The sequence below is a fragment of the Thermothelomyces thermophilus genome, chromosome 7, assembly GCF_000226095.1.
Source record: "Thermothelomyces thermophilus ATCC 42464 chromosome 7, complete sequence".
Taxonomy (NCBI): domain Eukaryota; kingdom Fungi; phylum Ascomycota; class Sordariomycetes; order Sordariales; family Chaetomiaceae; genus Thermothelomyces; species Thermothelomyces thermophilus.
The window spans coordinates 242,578-264,356 of record NC_016478.1 but is presented as its reverse complement, the minus strand read 5'-3'; the positions used below and the strand labels follow the sequence as shown (position 1 = coordinate 264,356).

The following is a 21,779-nucleotide window of genomic DNA, read 5'->3' as shown; positions in this document are numbered from 1 at the left end:
TCCGCGCCATAAGCCAACCGCACTTGCAACGCTGCTTCAGAATATCCCCCACCCGTTTCCACTCTTCTTTTGGGTTTTGCACCTTCAACGCACCGATTCTTTTTTGAGGGAAAGGGAAATTGCTGGGTCTTCGCGGCCTTTTGATGCCTTGTTGACCTCCCTACTACGACCTTTGGGAACCGAAATGTTTTGTCTTCGCAGGTGGGCAGAATCGACTTCTCCTTCCATGCTTTGGAGAAAATACTAGGCTGTGTGATGAAGTGTTGACTGATTGTGTCTTCTTCCGCAGTTGGCTCCCGCTGCTGTTCATCCCGACAAACGCTTCGCCGGCCTTCATCTTCCTCTTCTTCCTGTGCACCTACTTCCTCAATCGACCATGCTTCTACTGCTCGTTCCTCCTTCTCATACTCTTCCTGACCTCATGTAACTGGTCCGACCGCTGTTTTCTCGATGTTGGCAGCAACTGGTTCCAGCCAAACCTCGCGGCAAGCCATATTTACTTGCCTCAGTCAGGGATGGGGGGTGAAGTGACAAGCAACATCGAAGCATCCGAGAATCTCCACGCCACAGTCTCGGCTGTAGTCGGCGAGATGCTTAAGACCACCGCCGGGGCATTGGCAACGACTGTTACAGAGCAGGCCACACGAGCCAAAGTCGAGTGGACAGGGCTTGGGTTGGAATGGTTGCGGAGCCTTCTTGGGCGGAGAGAATGGCGGATCGACTGTTTGGACTTGTATATCCGCTTGTAGCCAGCTTGCTGGTATCGCGGGTTGCAGCTAGTATCATGGGTTGGGCTTGGGCATTGCGTTGCAACCACAGCAAGCGCAGAAGCGGATATGCAACCGATGGTTTTTTTTGGCAGCACCGGCATGATCCTGAACCCCGTCAAAAGGCTGCTTGGGAAAAATTCTAAAGTACATAGTTATGGTGATAATGTAAACGTTCCTCGAGTAGTTTTCCTACCCAAAAGAGAGGCATGCATCCATGTCGCCTGCGTTACCTATCGTTAATAATGCGAATCCCGGACTCCACGGAAAAAATATATCCGTCTCATGGCATTTTAGTTAAAGTAATGCTTCCCACTTCAAAGCATTGTCCGCAAGGGATGCAGATGTGACTGCTCCATTCCTCGAAGCAGTCGAAATTGAACACTGATTGCGGTGCTCGTTGTTCCGCTCATTTCTAACTTGAACAAGCATGTCGATTGTTCGTAATATCATCTGTACATGACATAACATCGACGGGTATACCGAAGAAAAGTGAAGCGATCAGGAGAGTGTAGTCAGTCTCAAATGGTAGACATCCCGACATCGAATTCAGGTCACACTACTAACTTCGTGTTTTCCTTCTTCCGTACACTGTAAGGCTGGTATGTGGTTGGCTAGTGCGCGCAGGGAAAACGGTAACAAGATCCGGATCCTGACGACGCACCCTTGCCTCCTCCACAAGTGTGAAGAGGTAGTAGCCAGGGCCCTAAAAGGCGCCTAGTGTGTGGATTATATAAGGTATATATCCGATGAATACGGAGTACGGATTACTTGGTACACCTCGTACTGTACCTTAGTAGTAGGCTTGGATTTCATTTGGCTGTTTGCGCACGGAAATATGAGTTGACGAGGAGAAATTCTCACCCATCTGCCGCATATCCTTCGACCACTGCAATTCTTCCCCTAACGGTTCCTCGGATCGCTTGAGAATTAAGCTTGTTGAACTTACAAAGAAACAAAGTGAACAAGGCTAGTGGGTCGAGATTTGGGATTGAATGACGGATGGCGCATTGTTCCTCCCCTGGCTGTGTAATATGTACTAGTACGGATCTGTAGCGGAGTGTATGCATTATTTGCTGTGTCCAACTACCCGAGTAATGTACTGTACGGATTAGTACGGAGTAGTTGTGCTGTTTCAAGAGCGACAAGCCTCGACTTCGGGGTTGGCAACTACGTACAAAGTACTGCGTACAGTACTTGCTTGGCCCCTTCGCTGACCCAAAGCCCATTATTCCGTAGTACACTAACTTAGAGCGTAGTACCGTACTACCTTAATGACTCCAAGAGACTGCAACTCCGCATCCAAGGGTAGCACGAAATCCATTAGAATATTCGCAGTGTAATGTACAGTACCTGAGGCTTCGCACAACGAGTGCACGATGAACACGGCACCTCGCGATATTTTCTGAAGCGGGCTTGCTGATCAATCGCTTTAAGCTTTCCACACTTCGAGTGCCGGGTCTTTGCGCCGCCACCACAAGTATCACAGCTGCCAACGAACTCGGAGTTCAAAGTCTCGTACACACGAGATTAACTCTTTAGTAGCCAGAATAGTGCGCATGAGTACGCCAGTGCTAGTACTGGCACCTCGAGTAGAAGTAGGTGTCTCCGGACTCGGCTATATTCCGGACGCTACGCGACGCGGTGGTTGATACTAAACGCCTCGGGACTCCGCTGGTGAGGTCACTGTGGGGTCAACGGGTCCAGGCACCAGGCAGCTAAAGTCCCGCCGCGTGCCATTTCCGGGTTGGAAGATCATTTCCCTTTTGAGAAGGCTGGAACCCTTGGGCACCCGCTCCCCCTGCGCATCTTGACATCAGCGTTTCCCATCTCTCCCCCATGCGTGCGCGCTAGCGTTTTCGCCTTCCTGAACACTCACTGGAACATGTAACGTTCCCGCCTTCCCAATTGTCTTTGTCGGATGTCCACCTCTTACCAAGCGCGCCTCGAGAGTACTAGCACACTACACCAACTCCTCCGTACCCTACCTCGTACCCTCCGTACCTTCATTACTTATTAGTAACTTGCCAAGATTGGATCTTGACATTTCGCAAAATTTCCCGCTCAAGCATATCAATCCCTGGCGACGTGCTCGAAGACACGTCTTGCTCTACCATCTCTCTTTTACCAGTTTTCACCGCCGGCGGTCGTCGTGGCACCAAGAGCTGTGAGCAGGCAAAGAACTACTCTTAGTGTTGTCCACTATCTCAGGAGTACGCTGCTGTGTTGTGCTTGGCCATCCGAGATTCCACCCCGCGGAGGACTCGGCCAGGCGACATCACTGACAGGGGTCATTGCCCTGCTCCACCTGAATCTAAGACAAATCTCCACAAGTTTGAAGACGGCGAGTTTAAGCCAGGACCCGAATCATCGGACCGCCCGACAACGTATTGACGATTATGCACGGCCATCTCCCTGCCGACGATGAGACTGCGCTGATGACTTGACCACCAGACAACTTTCCGCTCGTCAGATTTTTGACACCGTTTAATAGCACCTTCGAGCGCAAACCGCGGTTGCGGTAGAGATAACTTTGGCACCTCCGGCCACTCACAAACACTTTCACGACCCACGATAGTGACTCAATATGGGGGGTCTATGACGGGCTGCGCCCAAGACAATCCGTCCCCAAAATATCCACGGCCGTTGAACCGAGAGCCATCTCCGACACGAGCCGTTACGTTCCTTCGCCCGCCACGCCACTGCCATCGTCATGCCTTCGGAGCATCGGACGAACGATCGACCCTCGTATTATACAATGACGACCCCCGGGCCCGTGCCGGCGGTGAGCCCTCGGGGCCTTGCTCAGGCCCTCTCCGGTTCTCAGTCATACATGAACGCGAAGCCAGCGACTTCTCCTTTGTCCCCGCCGCGACTGCCAACCTCGGCCGGACAGCCATACCCGCCGAAACTCTCTCCGGGAACCGCACGGGGAGTTACCCAGGATGGCCGAGCCCCGAGCCCCAACTATTTTGGATTGGCCGTGGATTCTAACGGTGGCCCGCGCGACTCGTGCTTGGTTCCGCGAGAACATTGGAGCTCGCCATCGTCTTTAGTAAAGTCATTCGCTGCAGCGATTCCCAAGCAGCTTCCTCTGGACGCGAACCCCGAATTCGAAGCATTCCGGAGACAGATTGACGCGAACCATGCGAGGGCCACATTTAGCCTGTCAGCCTCCCACTTTGGTGCTTCGGCGGGCAGTTCGCAGACACCATTGGCCTCAACCCCGCCCACCCTGCAGCGGCCACGCCCCTCGAAGTGGCACACCCAGGGGGGCGATGGTTCGGATATTTCGATTCTGCGACCGTCTCGTCTAGCCACCGCGTCGTTTGCCTCAGCGGATGGTTCCGGTGACAAGCGTTCCAAGGAGCCTGAAAATGTGCAACGAGATTCCGCATATGTATCTGCCGACTCCAAGCGGAGTTCCGCTGTTTCGCTGAACCGGCCTTCACTTCCCACCATGGACAGCCGCGACTTCTCGCCGCCGACAGCCCAGTCACCCGTTGCCTCTCCCAACCGGGTGGCGATCAGCTCTAATATTTCCAGCGCGATGGGTCGGCTATCACCGCAGCCGGTAGCCAGCAGCAGGGCGAACTCGGAGAGACCGAGTCCGCTCACAAAGACTGAATCGACTATTACACCCCAGACACCAGGAAATGGCGGACCCTCTATGATAACCCCCGCACAACTGAGGGACCTCTTGGAAGAAGAGGGTGACGAGCAGATTCTCTTATTAGATCTCAGAGTCTCGGCCCAATTTGCGCAGTCGAGGGTGCGTGGCGCCTTGAACCTGTGCATTCCCACGACCTTGTTGAAGAGGGCGACGTTCAATTTGCAGAAGTTGCAGCAAACATTTCAAGGGGATCACAACCAAGAGAAATTCTCCAGGTGGCGCGATGCGAGACATCTCGTCGTATACGATGCTGCCTCGTTCGACCAGCGGGATGCCTCTTCGGCTGTGCACATGATTAAGAAATTCACTAATGAGGGCTACTCGGGCCCTGCCAGCATCCTGCGCGGAGGATTCAACGCGTTCGCAGCAGCATACCCAGGTCTTATCGACCGCTCTTCGGGCGGTCCGTCTCCTGGCCTGTCGCTCGGAGGTGGGCTAGCATCGGGTAGTTCACGGGCCAATCTACCATCGGTGATTGGCGGAGTACTTCTGCCTAACACGAATGAGATTGCGAACCCCTTCTTCAATAATATTCGCCAGAACCAGGATTTAGTGGATGGCGTTGGGCAAATGGACGTAAATGTGCCGTCGGGCCTCGCTCCAGCCAGCCTTCCACGGTGGCTCCGCGAGGCGGCCGAATCTGAGGATCATGGGAAGAGGGTATCGGACAAGTTCCTGCACATTGAACGCACAGAACAGTTGCGCATGCGCGAAGCGTATTCTGTGGCCAAGCCCGCGGATGCTCGAGAAGGATCCGAGACCAAAAATACCAAGGTGCAATTGTCGGGCATTGAAAAAGGGGGAAAGAACAGGTACAAGGATATTCTGCCGTTCGAACATGCTAGGGTGAAGCTCTTGGGCCGCCCGGAAGGCGCCTGTGACTACGTGAATGCGAGCCACCTGCAAGCCAAGCGGAGCTACAAGCGCTACATCGCCAGCCAAGGTCCCCTCCCGGCTACCTTTGAGGTGAGCATCCGCAACCTTCCCACTCCAGGCATTGGCGCTTTCCCTAGTGAGCGGCCGCTAATTTCGTCCCGTAGGACTTTTGGTCTGTAGTCTGGGACAATGATGTGCGGGTCATCGTCATGTTGACGGCCGAGTCAGAAGGTGGGCAGTTGAAATGCCATCCTTACTGGAAAGGTAATGACTTCGGCCCCATGAGACTGCGCGCGTTGTCGGAGAAGAAGGTCTCGCTCGATCTGGACAAGCGGAGGCCATCCGCAGCTATGGACGGCTCGGCTGGCTCAACCGAGAGATCGTCTCCTGATCCATCCGTGGCGGATGGACCCCGGCGGCGTGCGAAGACGACGACCGAGGTCGACTCTGGGACGCAAACGACCAACCAGTTCACGTTTCCCCCACAGGCGCCCGCGATTATCGAAACACCATATGTCATCATCCGCAAGTTTGCACTCAGCCACGCGGCCCATCCCTTCTCCCCTATTCGCGAGGTTACACAGCTTCACTACCCGTCTTGGCCAGATTTTGGCGCCCCGGCACAGCCCAGCCATCTCCTCGCACTCGTGGAACTGGCAAATATTATGCAGCGCAGCGCGCCCCCTCTCGATGTGCCCAGGACGCCCGCCTCGGCACCCTCGTCGCGCCAAAATAGCGACGTCATGCCCGACTCGGCGAGCAACTCCTCTACGCAGCCCGGCTCCGATCGAGGTAGCGCTGCCAGTCTGAAGAGAGAAGGGAGCGAGACCTTGTCGCTGAATTGGCACGACGGGCCCGACCCGCGGGAACATGCTAGGCCGATGTTGGTCCATTGCTCCGCCGGCTGCGGCCGCACGGGAGCGTTTTGCACCGTCGACAGCGTCATCGACATGCTAAAGCGCCAAAGACAACACGTGTTAGCCCAATCCAAGAATGGGACAAGCTGCAGTGCCCAGTCGAGCACACCTAATCGCGACTTGAGCGAGCATGTCAGCATGGGTGGTGCGGCGAATTCTGACCGTTTGACGGCTGACCAGTCCCGACCCCCGGAGCAAAGCTACGAAATTGACACAAGCTGGCTCGACGACGACAGCCTGGATCTGATTGCGCAAACGGTTGAAGATTTCAGGGGCCAGAGGCTGAGCATGGTACAGAGCCTGCGGCAATTTGTGCTTTGTTACGAGACGGTACTAGAGTGGATACGGAGGATACAAGAGCACGGCGGTGGCGGAACCGATGCCAAAGGAAGAGAGAGAAGCGGAAGCTTAGCGTACTAGAAGGTGCTGCTGGTGTTGACGGCACAAAACCTGGGTCCTTTGATGCACAAGTTTGGGTACGACTGGTGAAACGACAGCCTTAGCAAGTGAAAAGGGCTACACATGGCATGGTTAAAGAGGCCTAGTTGGAAGGGTTTACGTCCATAACATAGCCCGGGGCTGCATCGGTTGAGGACGTTGCTCCGTTTCGTCTCATAAAGTGGATATCCATCGGATTTTCGAGAGGGGGGACAGGTTTGTGTTTTCGATGATACCTAGACAACTATATTACGGCGAGGACAGCAAGAGCAATGGACTGGCAATTTGGTTTCTCATCTTCCGTGTTTGATGGCGGCCCACACAATTGCAGTGTTGACAGCCCCTGGAGATGGAGGCGTTGGCTAATCAGACGGAGTACCTAGCGCAAGAGGGGGAGGAGACGAATGGGAATCAGTCGACAGGTGACTCCCTTCTCATTTTGCCGCGTCTGCTGGATATAAATCACGACTCCGTATTGTACATAATGCGCCTCATTTCACATTTGGTCAGGGCCGCCACGATCTTGTAAGCTCGGCGGCAGCGACGCGGTGAGATCAGATCATTTTGGCAGAGACAGAGCAACGCAGAGTCTCCTCATCCACAAGCAATCAGGCTAAGCCCCAACATCGCAGAGCGCAGCGCAGTATAAACTGAGTGCCCACCAATCTTGCTGCCGGCGCCCTTCCATTTCACCAACTAGCGCCAAAGCTTAGCCAAAGACACCTCCTTGTCGTCGTGCTTGTTCAAAATCTTGGCTGTGGCAAGCTCGAAGTCCTCCTGTGTCACATGCACGCGCCGCTCCCGCAGGGCATACATTCCAGCCTCAGTACAAACGCCTTTAAGCTCCGCGCCAGAGCAACCGTTCATCTTCTCAGCGATCTTGGTAAGGTTAATGCCACGCGTCAAATTCATTTTGCGGCTGTGGATGCGAAGAATATCGGCACGGGCCTCGACGCTTGGAGGGGGGAACTCGATCTTGCGGTCGATGCGGCCGGGCCGTAGAAGAGCCGGGTCTAGGATATCCAGCCGATTTGTCGCCATGATGACCTTGATGTTCTTGGTCGGCTCGAAACCATCAAGTTGGTTAAGAAGCTCCAGCATGGTTCGCTGGACTTCGGAGTCGCCGCCTGAGGAGCCTTCGACGCGGGACGAGCCAATGGAGTCGATCTCGTCCATGAAAATGATACTAGGCGCGTGCTCCCGTGCCATGACAAATAGCTCGCGAACCATACGGCTACCCTCGCCAATGTACTTTTGCACCAACTCGGAGCCAGACACACGGATGAATTTGCAGTCGGTGTGGTGAGCCACGGCACGGGCGAGCAGGGTCTTCCCGGTCCCGGGAGGGCCATAAAGCAAGACTCCCTTGGGCTGGGCAATTCCGAGCGATTCGAACAGCTCGGGATGCTTGAGACCCAGCTCGATGACTTCCTTGATTTCCTTGATTTGCTGATCCAGGCCACCAATCATGTCGTAGGTGCTGTCGGGCACCTTCTCGACCATCATGAGGGAGACGAGTGGGTCGACTGACGAGGGAAGGATCTTTTCGAGCTTATACGAGTCGGATAATAAAGTTACGCGTTTGCCGACGGTGAGCTTTGAGACGTCGACAGAGTCGGCGACATCGACCACTTGATGGAAACGGACAGCATTAGCACACGAGGGATCGTTATTCAAAAATTGTGGCAGCAAAGGGACACATACCGTATTTCCCCTCCGGGTGTACCTTGACAAGAACCTTCTTGGTGCTCATCACCTTGACCACTTCGCCGACGTACGAGCCTGGTTGTTGCAGCAGGCCCAGCTCTTCTCTCAGCAGCCGTACTCGCGAGTTGTAGTCGTTCCGCTGGGCTTCAAGGCGGCGAAGAACAGCTTGACCCTTGAGGATCTCGAGCTGCATAGCCTCGATTTTGTTGTGGTAGTAGTTGTCGAGCGCCATGGTGGCGGCGTCGCTCAACGGCGATGAAGAGTGATCGGGTCCTGGGAGGTTACAGGCTGCCCGCAAAAGACCGCAAGGACGCAAGGAAGTGCCGTAGCGGGGTGATGACGGTGTCGTTCTACGCGGGCAGAAGAGGAACGGTTGTGGCGAGTCGTGTTGTGTTGTGGGCTGGAAATCGACGAGGCAAGGTCGAAGGCAGCGCAGGTCCACGCAATGCAGCTCACAGCGTGGCTCTAGCGCTCGCCGAGCCTGGACCGGAGCAGCTTCGTTCGGTACGACTGATCCACGTGACTTGGCGCTTCCTTTGGATCGTTATCGGCAGTGGTTGATAAGAGCTCGACAGCGGGCTGCAGTGATGTCATTGCGCCAAACCGCACCGAAGTATTCCATTCGCAGCATTCCGGGCTAAATAGCCGCGCAGTGCAGTGTATGAACGTGCGCTACAAACACAACAAGAAAGTCCACACGAGAAGCAAGCTTATCGCGTTTCGAATTACGTTTAGGCTTGGCCAGATGGCGTTTACTCGCCCTGGTGCCAGCACCACACTCAGAAGCCAGCTGAAATAGCCAGGCTGTTTTATTTCTTCGGCCCACAAAGGGAGTGTTTGCCCAAGGCTACATCCACTATTTTGCCGCGCGTTCCTTTGCCAGTAGAGTCTTTAGATCTTTCTCTTGACTATGCTATATTGCGAATATACCTGAGGGAGCACCGGCGCGCCCATCATTTCTACCTACTTTCGGTGGTCTGGGTTGTCATTCGATGAGATAGGGAAAAGTTCGACGAAGCTGATGATAAGGCACCATGGTATTTGCCATGCCCTAAACGTACTAAGACTCCCTCCCTTACTCCGGGCACGAAACGAACTTGTCCGCGCTTGCCGATAGGTAGTTATGGAGCTTCTGAATGTCACGCTGCCCTCGATAACGCCCAACAACATTGGGTGTCCGACAGGAGGTTTGTGCCTTTCCTGCGCCTTCCCTGCGATGAGCACCGCCACCCTCATTGGCGGCACATGCCCAGTATTTCGTTGTCTTGGTCCCCACGCGACCCACCCTGGCCGCATCAGCTGCAGCTGTCTTGCCTGATAGTGCAGTTCTGCTACAGCGCAGCACCGCAGCCCCGCGTGTCGGATAGTGCTTAGTCCGTTTATGCAGTGTCATAACCCCGACCGAGAAAGATGCATAAGGGCAGCAGGAAGTATGACCTTCACCCAGTTCAGGTGGTTTTCTTCGACGGACAATTGACCTGTAGCACTGTACGATTTTTATATGGAACCTTCTGGCTGTGGTCTTACAAGAACCGTTGCATTTGTTCGACTGTGAAGGAGGCGTATCTCTCTGTGATCCCAGGGTCGATCCCAGCTGCCTAGCACGCCACTTTCCTGCTTTCCAAGGGTTGCCTTATTTCCGAGTGATTGCTTGTCCACGCTGGGAAACTGGACTCGAGCACCATCCAGCAGCAAAACTCCCCATGTTTCATGTTTTTAGGTTTTCTTTATCCGCTGAAGACTTCCGCGCAGACGGTGTTCCCAAAACCACCACGCCTGCGCCCAATCGCGCCTTGTTCTTGAACGGCTCCGCGAAAGGAGCCAACGCCGAGTGCACTTAACTTGGGCACGTGCAACTTCCATGCCCTCATGAACCCGCTGTGATTTTCATCCACAACGGCGTTCTTTCCGGTTTTAGCCTCCCGCGTTAAACGTCGAGTCGAGCTACATCTGGACCAGACCCCCCGAACGCACTTCGCTTCGACCAGACTTATTTCATTCGTATCGCCGTCTTACCCCGCGGTTCATCTTCTTTCCGACCGCCATGGACTCACCTGGCGCTGGCCACGAGCCGCCGACTGATTTCCCTCCTCGAGAAACCCGACGACCTTCACAGTTCAACCCCGCCGTTCAGGGCGATGATCGGGCATCCGAAGTCCTCCAGTCGGCTGATGCTGGGCGGAGGCCAGAAAGTGGGTACCAGCGATCAACGGCCCCGCAACGTGCGCTTGGCATTGTGGTTGTTTTGGAATCATCAAGGGCGCGGAAGTCGGCTGACCTCGTTCTTTCTACTCTGCAGATTCAACCCGTAACCCAAATGCTGGAAACCCTTTGCGCTCCGACGGAGACCCGTCCCCAGCTGCTGACCTAGCTATGCCGCGGTCCAGCCAAGGAACTCCGCGGCCACGCCCGCGAAAACCGCCCATGACGCGGCGCGCGTCATCTAACGCCCAAGGTCCTCACCGAGGAGGCGTTTTCTCTGTCGATGACGGCATTGCTGAGGTTGAGGCTGATGCGGCAGTCCGTCAACAAAGTTACGCGACCTCACTCCGGAGGCGAGCTGGCGCTCCGCCCGCACTCGCGAGAATCCACTCACGTCAAGACGAAGACGACGACGACGACGACGACGACGAATTAGAAGACGAAGATGATGATGCCGCGAACAAGAGACCTGATGACCGAGTTCCTGAAGCCAGTAGCGGTATTGAAGACGATACCGGAGGAGGCGCACTCGAGGCGAACCTCCCGGACGACACGATGCCCGTGGACGATGACGGGAACATCAGCGATGCCGAGAGCTTCACGCTCAAGGATCGTCAACAGGCAATCAATCAGACACACCCATTTGGCATCAGGTTATGGAAGCCTGCCTTATACAAGAAGAGCCGCTCGGTGCAGAAGAACGCCGAGGGCGACATTCACTCCTCGCCTGGCGGTCATGTCAGCACCTGGCTGCTTTTGTTCAATATCCTCTGGACGCTAGCGTTTGGTTGGTGGATGGCCCTCATTGCCTTCACAGGTGCCGCCATATGCTTTCTCTTTGCCGCCGCTCCTGGCGGGCTGGAGTATGGGCGGGTTCTGTGGGGTCTGGCGGGATATCTTTTCTACCCGTTTGGCAAATTTGTCCGACTGGAGCAGCAAGAAGCCTACCTAGACGAGGATCAGGGCGAGGGTCGGAGCATTAGCGAGTATGAGCAGTGGCAAAGCGGTGATTTGGAATATGGGCGTCTGTTTTTCGGGCCCGACAGAAACCGCTCCATCGTTGGGCGGTCTCGGAGAAGCCTCGACTCGGAGCCGGACGAGACGGAGAGCCTGTTGGGCAGGAGTCGCGGACAGGTGTTTGACGACCATCTTCCGCGGATGAAGCGAAGGCTGTTCGGGCGCGGAGAGTGGAACCTCGGTCGCGTCGTTTTCTTCGCGTTCTTCTACTTCCTGATCACGCCTTCTCTGTTTGCCGTCTCGGCCATCTGTTGGTTTCTGGTTTTCACCATCCCCATGGGCAAGGTGACAATGCTCTTATTCTCCCATCTTCGACGCCACCCGCTGGCTTTGTCCTTCGAGTCGGACATCGCCTCCGCCCGGGCACCCGCGGCACCCCATTCTTCCATCTTGGTCTGCACCTACCGGGCGGTCGGACGCAAGTACTGGAAGTACACAGTCGACGGAACCAACATCTTCCTGATCAACCTGATGGCCATTGTAAGCTTTGTCATTTTCGACTGGCTCGTCCTCGACGGGCTCCTTCACATGCAAAACTTTCTCACGTCTCCGGCTTTTCTCTTTATCTCTGGCCTTCTGTCCATCATCCCGCTCGCCTACTTTATCGGCCAGGCAGTAGCGTCCATTTCGGCTCAGTCATCGATGGGTCTCGGCGCCGCCATCAACGCCTTTTTCTCCACCGTTGTGGAGGTATTTCTTTATTGCGTCGCCCTGCGGCAGGGCAAAGCCCAGCTCGTTGAAGGCAGCATCGTTGGCAGCATCTTTGCAGGCATACTCTTCCTACCGGGCTTGTCGATGTGTTTTGGCGCTATCAAGCGTAAGACTCAACGCTTCAACTCAAAGTCGGCAGGCGTGACCTCGACCATGCTGCTATTCGGAGTCATTGGTGCCTTCAGCCCAACCCTCTTCTACCAGATATATGGTACCCATGAGCTGACGTGCCAGGATTGCTTGAACTTTGGCACGCCCGGTGCTGGCGGTGGGGTCTTGCGGGATTGTCGCCGCTGCTACTTCTCGCAGACTCCGGCTCTCAGTGACCGGTTCTATATTGAGGTGGTGCGCCCCTACTGTTATCTTGCCGCTGGCACGCTGTTCATGTCTTATGTGATTGGCCTTTGGTTCACGCTGCGTACGCATGCCGCTGTTATCTGGAACGCGGAAATAGAGGAGAAGAAGCACGAGGAACACCACATGCCTCACCAGACGCCTCGGCCGTTAGGCAACCCATCTACCGGAGAGGCCAGCGCCACCGACATCCGGGATTCGCACCTGTACAAGCGCATACTTGGCCAGTCTCTGCGGCAGGTTGGCCAATCCCCCCTCCCGGACGACGAGACGCGGCAAGACACACCACTTCTAGGCGGCGGGGCCAACAGCACGCCTCACGTTGTTCCGCCAAAGCCCGCTGGATACGGCACCACCGAGGCCACGGGTCCCACCATCAGCATCCCCGGGCTTACCGAAGCTCAAAATAGCAACCTGGTCCACCAAGTCGCCGAGATCGCGGCAACTGCCGCAACCGTTGCTGCTAGGAACGTCCAAGGCCACAGACGAGGCCCGCCGGGCGTCATCTCAACGGCGGCCCATCACCCAACCTCGGGGGGTCATTCGGGTACTGCACGCGGCGGCGCTTTCATTCCCGGGCAAGACGATGGGGCAGGGCCGACAGGCGCACAGGCAGACAGCCATGGCGGCCATGATGCGCCCAACTGGAGCCGACTCAAGAGCTCCATCATCCTGATGGGTGCGACCGTGCTGTATGCCGTCATCGCGGAGATCCTCGTGGACACGGTCGACGTTGTGCTCGAGAGCTTTGACATCGACGAGAAATTCCTCGGGATCACGCTGTTTGCGCTGGTACCCAATACTACCGAGTTCCTTAACGCCATCTCGTTCGCCATGAACGGCAATATTGCCCTCTCCATGGAGATTGGATCCGCCTATGCTCTGCAGGTATGCCTTCTGCAGGTTCCCGCTCTGGTGCTCTTCTCGGCCGTCAACCCGCAAAGGATCCCGGCCGAGGACGTTGCACGGTACACCTTCAGCTTGCTCTTTCCCCAGTGGGATATGGTGACAGTAATTCTGTGCGTGTTCCTCCTTAGCTACATGTACGGCGAAGGCAAGAGCAACTATTTCAAGGGTAGCATTCTGCTGCTGAGCTACATGGTCGTCATTGTCGGTTTCTACTCCAGTGGCTTCGGCACCAGCCTGGACGACCCTGAGAAAGGGGTGAGCCGGTTTGACACTTTGGGGACGGATGGTCAGTGGACGAGCTATAATTTCAAAACCATTGGAAGGGGCCTCTCCGGGCCGGCATACTGAGACCCTGTGGGGTATCAATATTAAGTCATGATGAGAAGCTTTGCTGTTGCTTATTGGGGGTAGGCTAGCCGTAATTGCAGATTGACTCTTTCGTTTGCTTGTACATAGACCATGGTTTTGGGTTGGTCGAGGGCAGGTGGGCAGGCCAGTAACGTTAAATATGAGAGGTTATACAAAACGGGACGCGGTGTGGCATATATTCAATTCCCGTACAGTCGGTACAGTCTGGTTTCGGCTTTCTTGACCGAGTAATTCTCTCTCTCCTTCTTGTTCTTCTCCTTCTTCTTTTTGTTTTTAATTGATTTTGTAAAGTCAAATCATTAACACTCCCCATTCTGTTTCCTCGTCTCCCTTTGTTATTGTTACACATTCGTGGCCTATCGCGAGGGGGGTTTTTAAAACAAGGTATGTACATACATACATGTCTGACGGTGTGCCCAAGAGCGGTGCCGTGACTGGTGGATTATTCGGTCCGTCTCAGTTGAAACCGTTGCATCTTCAATTCCAATCCAGCGTCCGCTCACACGTAAAATGGTCGGTGGCTGCTCAAGGTTTGCAAAGTTTCCCCATCGATCCATTTGCGGGCAAGAACGGGCGAGATTTAGGCAGAATAGATTGGCAGTCTTCTAGAACAACGGGGAGAGTGCCGCCGAGCGCCGCCGATCTCTTTGTTTCCGTTTTCTCCCTTTTTTCCCTTGATCTTTTTTGTATTACCACTCTATCTATCTGGCACGTGGATTTCGCTGACGGATGGTGACCACCTTTTTTTTTCCCTGGTAGTGCACATACTGCACGTTACCTCCGTACCAAGCTCGATATATAATTACAGGCTGGCATGGTACCTTATGTTGCACTTCCGCCCCATATCCTGGCCAGCGAGGGGGCACAGCAGACCTCTCAGGTTTGCCGCCTATTGCCATTGCAATACGCGGTATATTAAAATGCAGCCTTGGCAGTCTCGTGCGTCGTCTTTCGGACAGGACTTCTGGCTACCGGAAACCAGGCAGCGGTGTGGTATGTACTTTGGCTGCTGCTGGGCAAGCAGAGTTTTGTTCCTATGATCCCAATCGGACCTGCAAGTTCCGTTGCTCCAGTCGAACAGTGCTACCTGTCGCAACTGCCAATGTAATCGCACGTACTAATTAGCATTCATCGATACTTGGCCAAGTAGATCAGCAGTCTAGACACAACATGGGCAACGGGGGTGGTACACGGCCGGCGGCTAATTAGTTCAAAGACAGTGATGGATGGATACGTTGGGAAGAAGCGGACGGTGAGGAAGAAACAATGCTCTCCTTGATATAAACAACATGGACGGGCTGCTAACATCTGAGTCGGGTACATCACGGAAGAATGACGTGTTAGGGAATCGTGCAAGATATCGCCGAGGTGCAATGGTAACAAGATTCGGTAATGGTCTACCGGGAGAGGTGTGCTATGAGATTGAACAGAAAACGAACACCCTTCCGTGGAGAGACCAGAAAACAAAACTAACAAAGTGGAAAATGAAAAAAGGTAGGGCCAGATAGGCGTTTGTTTGGCTTCAACAATTGCCGGCCGGGGAAAAGGGGGGCTCGTTGTAAGTTTCCGGCCAGTTGGGCGGTCCGGGGGCGGGGAGGCAATCTATATTAATCTCGGCGTCCCTCCTCCTTCCCTCTCTCCCCCCACCTCATCCCCTTTCCTGGGCTTCCATCTGACCGTGGATGCTTTGGTGGGTTTAGGCGCGCACAGCCATCTCGCCCATGGGCATGGAGGCGAGCCCTGTAAAAGCGAGCGCGTGTCAGTGTCTTGTTCTGTTATCTTTCCCTGCCTGCTCGGTATGACTTACAGCCATCGACGGGCTCGGGCGCTTGCTGTTGGATGGTGCAGGCGTTGTACTCCTCGGGCTTCTGAGCGGTGAGGCCGGCAGACGGGCAGTCCGCGTTGAGGTTGCAGCCGTTGTCCATGGCCCTCTGCAGAGTGTCGCCCTCCCAGCCGAAGAGGTAGTCGCCGTGGGCGGCGGAGCCACTGTGAGGTCAAGGTTAGAGATGTTCGTATGATATGCGCCTGGAGCGGGCGTCCGGAAGAAGAAACTCACCCAAGGTTCATGCTGTAGATGAAGGCCGGGCCGGACTCGGGCCACATGCTCCGGTCGGCGAAGGCGCTGACGTCCCACATGATCTCGTACATGACCTGAGGTAGCTTAACGGGGTGAGTGGAAGGGCAAGAGCCGCCACCGGTCGCTCCAGAGCCCTTGCCGTAAGCGACGTGCGACTTGTGGTCCGGGGTGTCCAGGTTCTGGCCGTCCCAGCATCTGTTGAGCGCCGCGTCTGGCCGTCAGCACTCGCTCTATGTCACGAGAAGCATCATGGAGACAGAGATCAAAGAAGGGGCTTGTGCGTACGCAGGGAAGATGATTGTCTGGCGGATCATCTTGCAGCTCGGATCCTGGGGGATCCCAACAGTGTCGCTGCCAGTGCAAGGAGCGCCGCCCACGAACTGGTTCTCGTTCGTCGAGGTCCAGCAGCGGTGGCAGATGTTGCCGCGGGGAACCTTGCTGTCATCGGTGTTGGCCGCTTCGCCCGCGAGCATGCGGAAACCCTGGGGCAGATGTGTCAGTCTCTGGAATTCCTTGATTGTTCTCTCCTTTCCCTCCCTCCCCCCTCCCTCTCTCTCCCTCTCTCTATCTCCGCACCCCCCCCCCCTTTTTTTTTTTCGTTCTTCGATAACCTCTTCTTCTCTTCCTTTATCTCTCATCCCTTTTCCTTCTCGGGTCCCTCCTTTCTCTCTCTCTCTCTTCTTTGGCTCACTTATTGGGGGTTCAGCTTCATTTGTCTACTTACGGGCGCGAAGGCTGTGACTCTGCCGCTGGGGATGTAGTAGACGTCGAGACCGCCGTTGTTGATCAGCTGGCCCTGGGGTCCGCCGTTGCCAACTTGTGGGACACGGTGATAGGAGCCGTTCTTGTGCTTGAAGAACATGACGGCGGTCCAGTAGTTGGACTTGTCTTGCTTGAAGCTGCATGATGTGCAGGTCGACCGCTTAGCCAGGTCGTACTCGACGGGCGTCATGGTCAGGTTGAACGAGTTGCCGCCGACAATCTGATGAAGATGGGGGGTGTAGCGCATGCCCGGGTTGACCAAGGGGTCGACACGGTCAACGACCAGCTGTGAGCAGGCGAAGCGCAGCATGTTGAACTGCGCAACGGCGCCGTTGGCCAGCAGCGCAGCCGCGGCGGCGAGGGAAGCCCACTGATGCATCTTGACCTTTATTTTTCCCTAAGATCCTTCTCTTCTTGGTTTCAAACTCCTAGGCTCTTTGGCTTGGTTTGTTCTTGCTCTCTCTCCGAGAGTGGGATGGAGTCGGTGCTTTTAGTCTAAAGACAGCTCGAGGAAACGGAGGAAGGCCAATGGCACGAAGACGCTGGCAAGACGACGGAGAGATGGTGGACAGCAAAGAAACCAGGCCGATCAGAACGGACGATGTCGTCCCGGGACGCTTTATATATATACTGTTTGGACCTCGTTTCCTAGCTGCCAGTGTCTTGTTCCGTACACCCATGCGGCCCCCCCTTTGGCCCTGGCCTTGAACCAGAGATGGCGGTGACCTGGTTTGAGCCAGGCGCAGATCACTTGGGTGCCCAAGCAGTCATATCTGCCGATGTTACGGAACAAGTTCGAAAAACTTCTCTGTCATATGGCTATAATATCAACGATTGGTGTTGAGCTCGCCCTAGGTGTTATTGGAGCCCCCCCCCCCCCCCCCCCTTGCCCGCTTCTCTAAACAATTGCCGGAGCTCCGGAAGAAGCAGCTTGCCCGGGCGCGTGCAACAACGCCACACACTTTCCTGTTTAAGGTTTCCGGGTAAAAGCAGTCCCATGCAAAAACCCCTGAGCCCCAATATCCCCAGTGTTGCCCAAGTCTCCCCGACCCCATTCGTCGCCTTCCTTAGCTGCAGCACGCGCACATGTTTGATTAAAACCCGAGCGGCAAAGCCCCGGCAAGGTGACGTAGAGACTGGCTCAGTGCCGGCTATTATTGGCATCTCGGCGCGCCGGCGGGGTGGGGGGCCACCTGTCACGCCGTCACCGGGTGTCGTTCTGACCGGGGGAGGTCGGAGATGTACTATACTTGTAGACAGGACACGATAGGTCGAGGCGTGGTTTCGTGGAGGTGGCTCGCTCTGTGCCCGCCTGGAGCCGGGAAAGACGCGGCACCCCCAGACACGACCCCCCATCATCTACGCCTGTCCGTTCTGTTGTTCGGTTGCCCATGGTATCGGCCCTTTCGAGAATATAGCCAATCAGATATAACAGGGGCTTCGTGTCGGTAGAGTGGCGATACGGAAACATGGCAGCGTGGTAGCCGTCAGCCGAGAACCGACGATTTTTCGATACCAGGAGCAGACTTGCGGCATTGGTTGTGCTGGCAATGCCGCCCTAGTATTCGATTATAGGGTGATTGCACCACCCACGACTCGATGCTCTTGTCACCTACGAGGCTTTGAGAGGCTGCCGTGCTTGCGGAGTGACTGACATCACCTATGATGTGGCCGGGACTCCTTCCACCTTTATGGAGATGGACTAGACAGCGTGGGTTAATACCTAGTTGACTTAGGTATTGATGCTTTCCTCTCTGGGTTGCAGATGGGGACTTAACAATGGCTCTTTGATTCGGCGCACCATCCTTCTTTGATCCTTCCTCTGCTGTCAACTGGAGTTTTTGTATGTGGAAATATCTGCAATACAGTCGCGCTGTTTGCTGCCAGGAGTCAGGAGAGAGGGACGAGGGCGCTTCTCCCACCCTCTGCTCTCTCCTGGTAGGCTCTCTTCCCACCCCCTCTCTAGATAATTTCATTTCTTACTCCTTTTTTTTTCACCCTCCTTATAGACACCCCCCCAAACTAGTGCTGATGCCGCTGCAGGTTGATGGTTGACGGCTGGCTGTCTTTTATCAGGAGGGCATTTGCCGCTCTGATCAGCGCCAGGTCAATCCTTCGACATACACGCTTTTGTGTCAGCTTTAATATGTGATTCTATCTGGGAGGATTTGTCATTCGCAATCGAGTGATCAGACATGAGGGCGATTTCCGGCGGCCCACTCTTGGGCTTCCATCAGCCGAAGGCCAAATTCCGCTCCCGATACTGTCTTATCCCCCTCCAGTACATATTATTAGCCTTGGCCGTGGACCGTGATAAGCCGAACTCACGCACCTTGATATTAGCCTCCTTGGCTGCACTCTCGAGTCTTGCCAGGCGAGAATCGAGGGGGGACGGACGAGAGAAAGCCGAACCCATCCATGTGACTGCCACAGTTTTCGAACATTTTCGCCAAGCGATCGTGAATGGATAGCGTCCTAAGAATTAATTATGATTCTCTCTTCCAAGGTCTCCTCATCAGCGCCGTTGTTTCCTGTCTTGACACCACGATCGTCCATCTCCTTCGCAATGTCATCATCCCGTGTCATTCCGTTGTTCTGTCCGTTCCTTCCTTTCATCTTGTAGATTTTGTTCATCCTGCGTAATTCTTTCCAAGCGGGGAGTTCCAATGGGGTCAAGAGAGCAAGCATAATCATCGCAGCAGAAACCCCGTTCATAAGGTATCCATCATCCACCCACACTAGCCAACACGGATAAACAACAGGATGAAGCAGAGGAGAGAATCAAAAGTTCCTCTAATTAGCTGCCGTCACGATATTTTCTTCGTGCTTTTCCTACTTCCCTCCTTTTTTTTGAAAGAAGCCGACAAGGTTGTCCCATCGTCATTGGAGAGAAGGATTTCCCGGATACTCCGGGCCAAGGCACGCTGCTGAGAGTTATAAAATAGGAAGGCAGCGTTTCTGAGCACAAGGAGGCCGAAGACAATCAGAATGCGGTGCGCCACCTGTTCAGGTACCGCATATCGTTCAATCACCTCTAAATTCAACACGCTGCTCGGGTTGGAATCTCTGTTTGTTTCTTATTTATTCAGTTTTTTTTTTTTTTTGGTTTAAAAGGAATTCGTTGGCCCTGGACCATACAAACCGAATCTCGACGTTGTTGATTGGAAATCTGGGATTCTCTCCGGCTCTGGGTGGGGCCAGTTGCGGAGCAAACTTTGACCCCATGCAAGTCGCAGCAATGGGCTACATAGAGGTACAGTTTTTTTACAGTGTACTTTTACCCATGAGCTCCGTACCTATAGGTACCTGAGGAATGGTCCCGAGATAAAACCAGTCCTCGGTGTTCTCGAACCCACCCAGCACATGTCGAAGAAAGGGTCAACACATAATATGAGACAGCCTATCCGAGATCTCGTGTCCATCAGCGAGATTTCAACCCCCGGCATTACTCACTCGGGATCTACCACCTTTAGGGTATTTGTTGGGCCTACTGCGCCGACGAGCAGACAGGAAGAGGTCGTTGCCGATATCGGGATAAGCAAAGGAGGACGACAGCGGTTTTCATGATGGACAACTGCTACCGCCGCGAGCTCGAGACAGCGACTGCCGCCATACAGACGGCTGCTCAGATCAGCCGGGAGGTCCTCGCTGCCGCTGCCGCTCGGGGTGACCAGGCCGCGTCCGGGACCTTTGACGTCGTCAAAGACGACCTCAGCCCCGTCACCGTTGCCGACTTCGCCATCCAGGCCCTCCTTAGACGGGCTCTCGGCAATGCCTTTCCCGCCGACGGCTTCGTCGGCGAGGAGTCGGCCGACGAGCTGAGGCAGAACCGCAGGCTGCTTTCCCGTGTGCTCGCCGTCCTCGCCCAGTGCGGAGCCAGCGCCCTGTTTCGCGACGCCGACGACCTCTGCGACGCCATCGACTCTTGCACCACCCTGACGCCGGGCGCCGCCGGTCCCACCAGGATCTGGGTATTTGACCCCATCGACGGCACAAAGACCTACATCCGCCACGAGCAATACGCCATTAACGTCGCCCTCCTCGAGGCGGGCCGTCAGGTCGTGAGCGTCGTGGCTTGCCCTCTGCTCTCCGTCGATGCCACCGCTCCCGTGACCGACCGCTCCGTCGACCCGACTGGGAAGGGATGTATTCTCTACGCCGTCCGGGGTCATGGCGCCCACATTCGGCCGCTGTTTGGAGATGCCGGCGCCGTGCAACCTCGGCAGCTCCCCCGGCACGCTGACGAAGCCACGTCTCCCGACCATCTCCGCTCCGTCACCTGCTGGGCTCTGCTCGACTCCGGCGTGGACTCGGTGCACGAACGGGTGGCGGAGCAGCTAAAGGTCCCGTTCCCGGGCTGCGACCTGCTGGGATGGGTCCCCCGATGGGCCGTCATGGCGATGGGAGCGGCGAACATGACTGTCTGGGTGTACAGGAAGAGGGATCGCTACGCCAAGATATGGGACCACGCCGGCGCCATGCTGCTCTTCGAAGAGGTCGGCGGCATGATCACCGACGTCCACGGCAAAGAGATCGACTTGACCGCGGGGAGAAAACTTAAGGCCAACTTTGGCTTCGTGGCAGCCCCCCGGAGTCTGCATCCCCTTGTGCTACGGGCGGTGCACGATGTCCTCAAGACATCCGGGAAACACGAGCTCCTCCAGTAGCTGTTGGTGGCCGCATCTCGTCCCGGAGACGGGCCATCTCCCCTCCCATGACCGCCAGCACGCGCATCTTACACAATCAGCAGTTTGTGGACTCCACCACAGGACGTCCTCATCACTCACCCAAGCCCCGTAGATAACCTTTTCGACTCGAGGGGATCGATAACTTGCGAGCTTTAGTAAACGTAGTGGGCATTCTCAGTTCCCATCAAGGATTTCCTCCATCACAAAGTACAAGTCGCGGATATGCGGAACACAAGTGAAGCAAAGGCTCGCAATTCCTCACCACGGTCTATCCAGATGCTGTTTCATTCCCACTTCGCACCGCTACAGCAT

General features: G+C 55.3%; 6 protein-coding genes across 6 annotated transcripts; 4 read left to right on the top strand and 2 right to left on the bottom strand.

Moving 5' to 3' along the window:
* Positions 1–29: 29 nt before the first annotated feature.
* Positions 30–985, top strand: MYCTH_2311289 (uncharacterized protein). The gene is made up of 2 exons (XM_003666486.1): positions 30–201; positions 290–985. Exons 1-2 carry the CDS (start codon positions 185–187, stop codon positions 747–749), a joined length of 477 nt encoding a protein of 158 aa, XP_003666534.1. The 5' UTR covers positions 30–184; the 3' UTR covers positions 750–985.
* Positions 986–3,209: 2,224 nt separating this feature from the next.
* On the top strand, positions 3,210–5,590 carry MYCTH_2311288 (uncharacterized protein). Its single transcript, XM_003666485.1, has one exon. The coding sequence runs from the start codon at positions 3,526–3,528 to the stop codon at positions 5,494–5,496; it is 1,971 nt and encodes a 656-aa protein (XP_003666533.1). The 5' UTR covers positions 3,210–3,525; the 3' UTR covers positions 5,497–5,590.
* Positions 5,591–6,872: 1,282 nt separating this feature from the next.
* On the bottom strand, positions 6,873–8,779 carry MYCTH_2084256 (uncharacterized protein). The gene is made up of 2 exons (XM_003666484.1): positions 8,376–8,779; positions 6,873–8,302 (listed from the first exon to the last, which is right to left on the bottom strand). The coding sequence occupies exons 1-2, from the start codon at positions 8,608–8,610 to the stop codon at positions 7,368–7,370; spliced, it is 1,170 nt and encodes a 389-aa protein (XP_003666532.1). The 5' UTR covers positions 8,611–8,779; the 3' UTR covers positions 6,873–7,367.
* A 1,231-nt stretch (positions 8,780–10,010) lies between these two features.
* Positions 10,011–13,996, top strand: MYCTH_2311285 (uncharacterized protein). Its single transcript, XM_003666483.1, has one exon. It carries the CDS (start codon positions 10,752–10,754, stop codon positions 13,917–13,919), a length of 3,168 nt encoding a protein of 1,055 aa, XP_003666531.1. The 5' UTR covers positions 10,011–10,751; the 3' UTR covers positions 13,920–13,996.
* A 1,640-nt stretch (positions 13,997–15,636) lies between these two features.
* MYCTH_2071628 (uncharacterized protein) lies at positions 15,637–17,158 on the bottom strand (the record flags this gene model as incomplete). Its single annotated transcript, XM_003666482.1, has 5 exons — positions 15,637–15,680; positions 15,748–15,926; positions 15,997–16,212; positions 16,303–16,499; positions 16,742–17,158. 5 exons carry the CDS (start codon positions 17,156–17,158, stop codon positions 15,637–15,639), a joined length of 1,053 nt encoding a protein of 350 aa, XP_003666530.1.
* A 2,922-nt stretch (positions 17,159–20,080) lies between these two features.
* On the top strand, positions 20,081–21,567 carry MYCTH_2311282 (uncharacterized protein). The gene has a single exon (XM_003666481.1). The coding sequence runs from the start codon at positions 20,343–20,345 to the stop codon at positions 21,444–21,446; it is 1,104 nt and encodes a 367-aa protein (XP_003666529.1). The 5' UTR covers positions 20,081–20,342; the 3' UTR covers positions 21,447–21,567.
* The last annotated feature ends 212 nt before the right edge of the window (positions 21,568–21,779 follow it).

Bases quoted from the DNA above. Each gene is read 5' to 3' on its own strand.
- MYCTH_2311282 (XM_003666481.1), top strand. From the start codon at position 20,343: ATGATGGACAACTGCTACCGCCGCGAGCTCGAGACAGCGACTGCCGCC.
- MYCTH_2311285 (XM_003666483.1), top strand. From the start codon at position 10,752: ATGCCGCGGTCCAGCCAAGGAACTCCGCGGCCACGCCCGCGAAAACCG.
- MYCTH_2311288 (XM_003666485.1), top strand. From the start codon at position 3,526: ATGACGACCCCCGGGCCCGTGCCGGCGGTGAGCCCTCGGGGCCTTGCT.
- MYCTH_2084256 (XM_003666484.1), bottom strand. From the start codon at position 8,610: ATGGCGCTCGACAACTACTACCACAACAAAATCGAGGCTATGCAGCTC. The intron at 8,303-8,375 runs GTATGTGTCCCT...GTTTCCATCAAG, and splicing joins ACACCCGGAGGGGAAATACG to TGGTCGATGTCGCCGACTCT.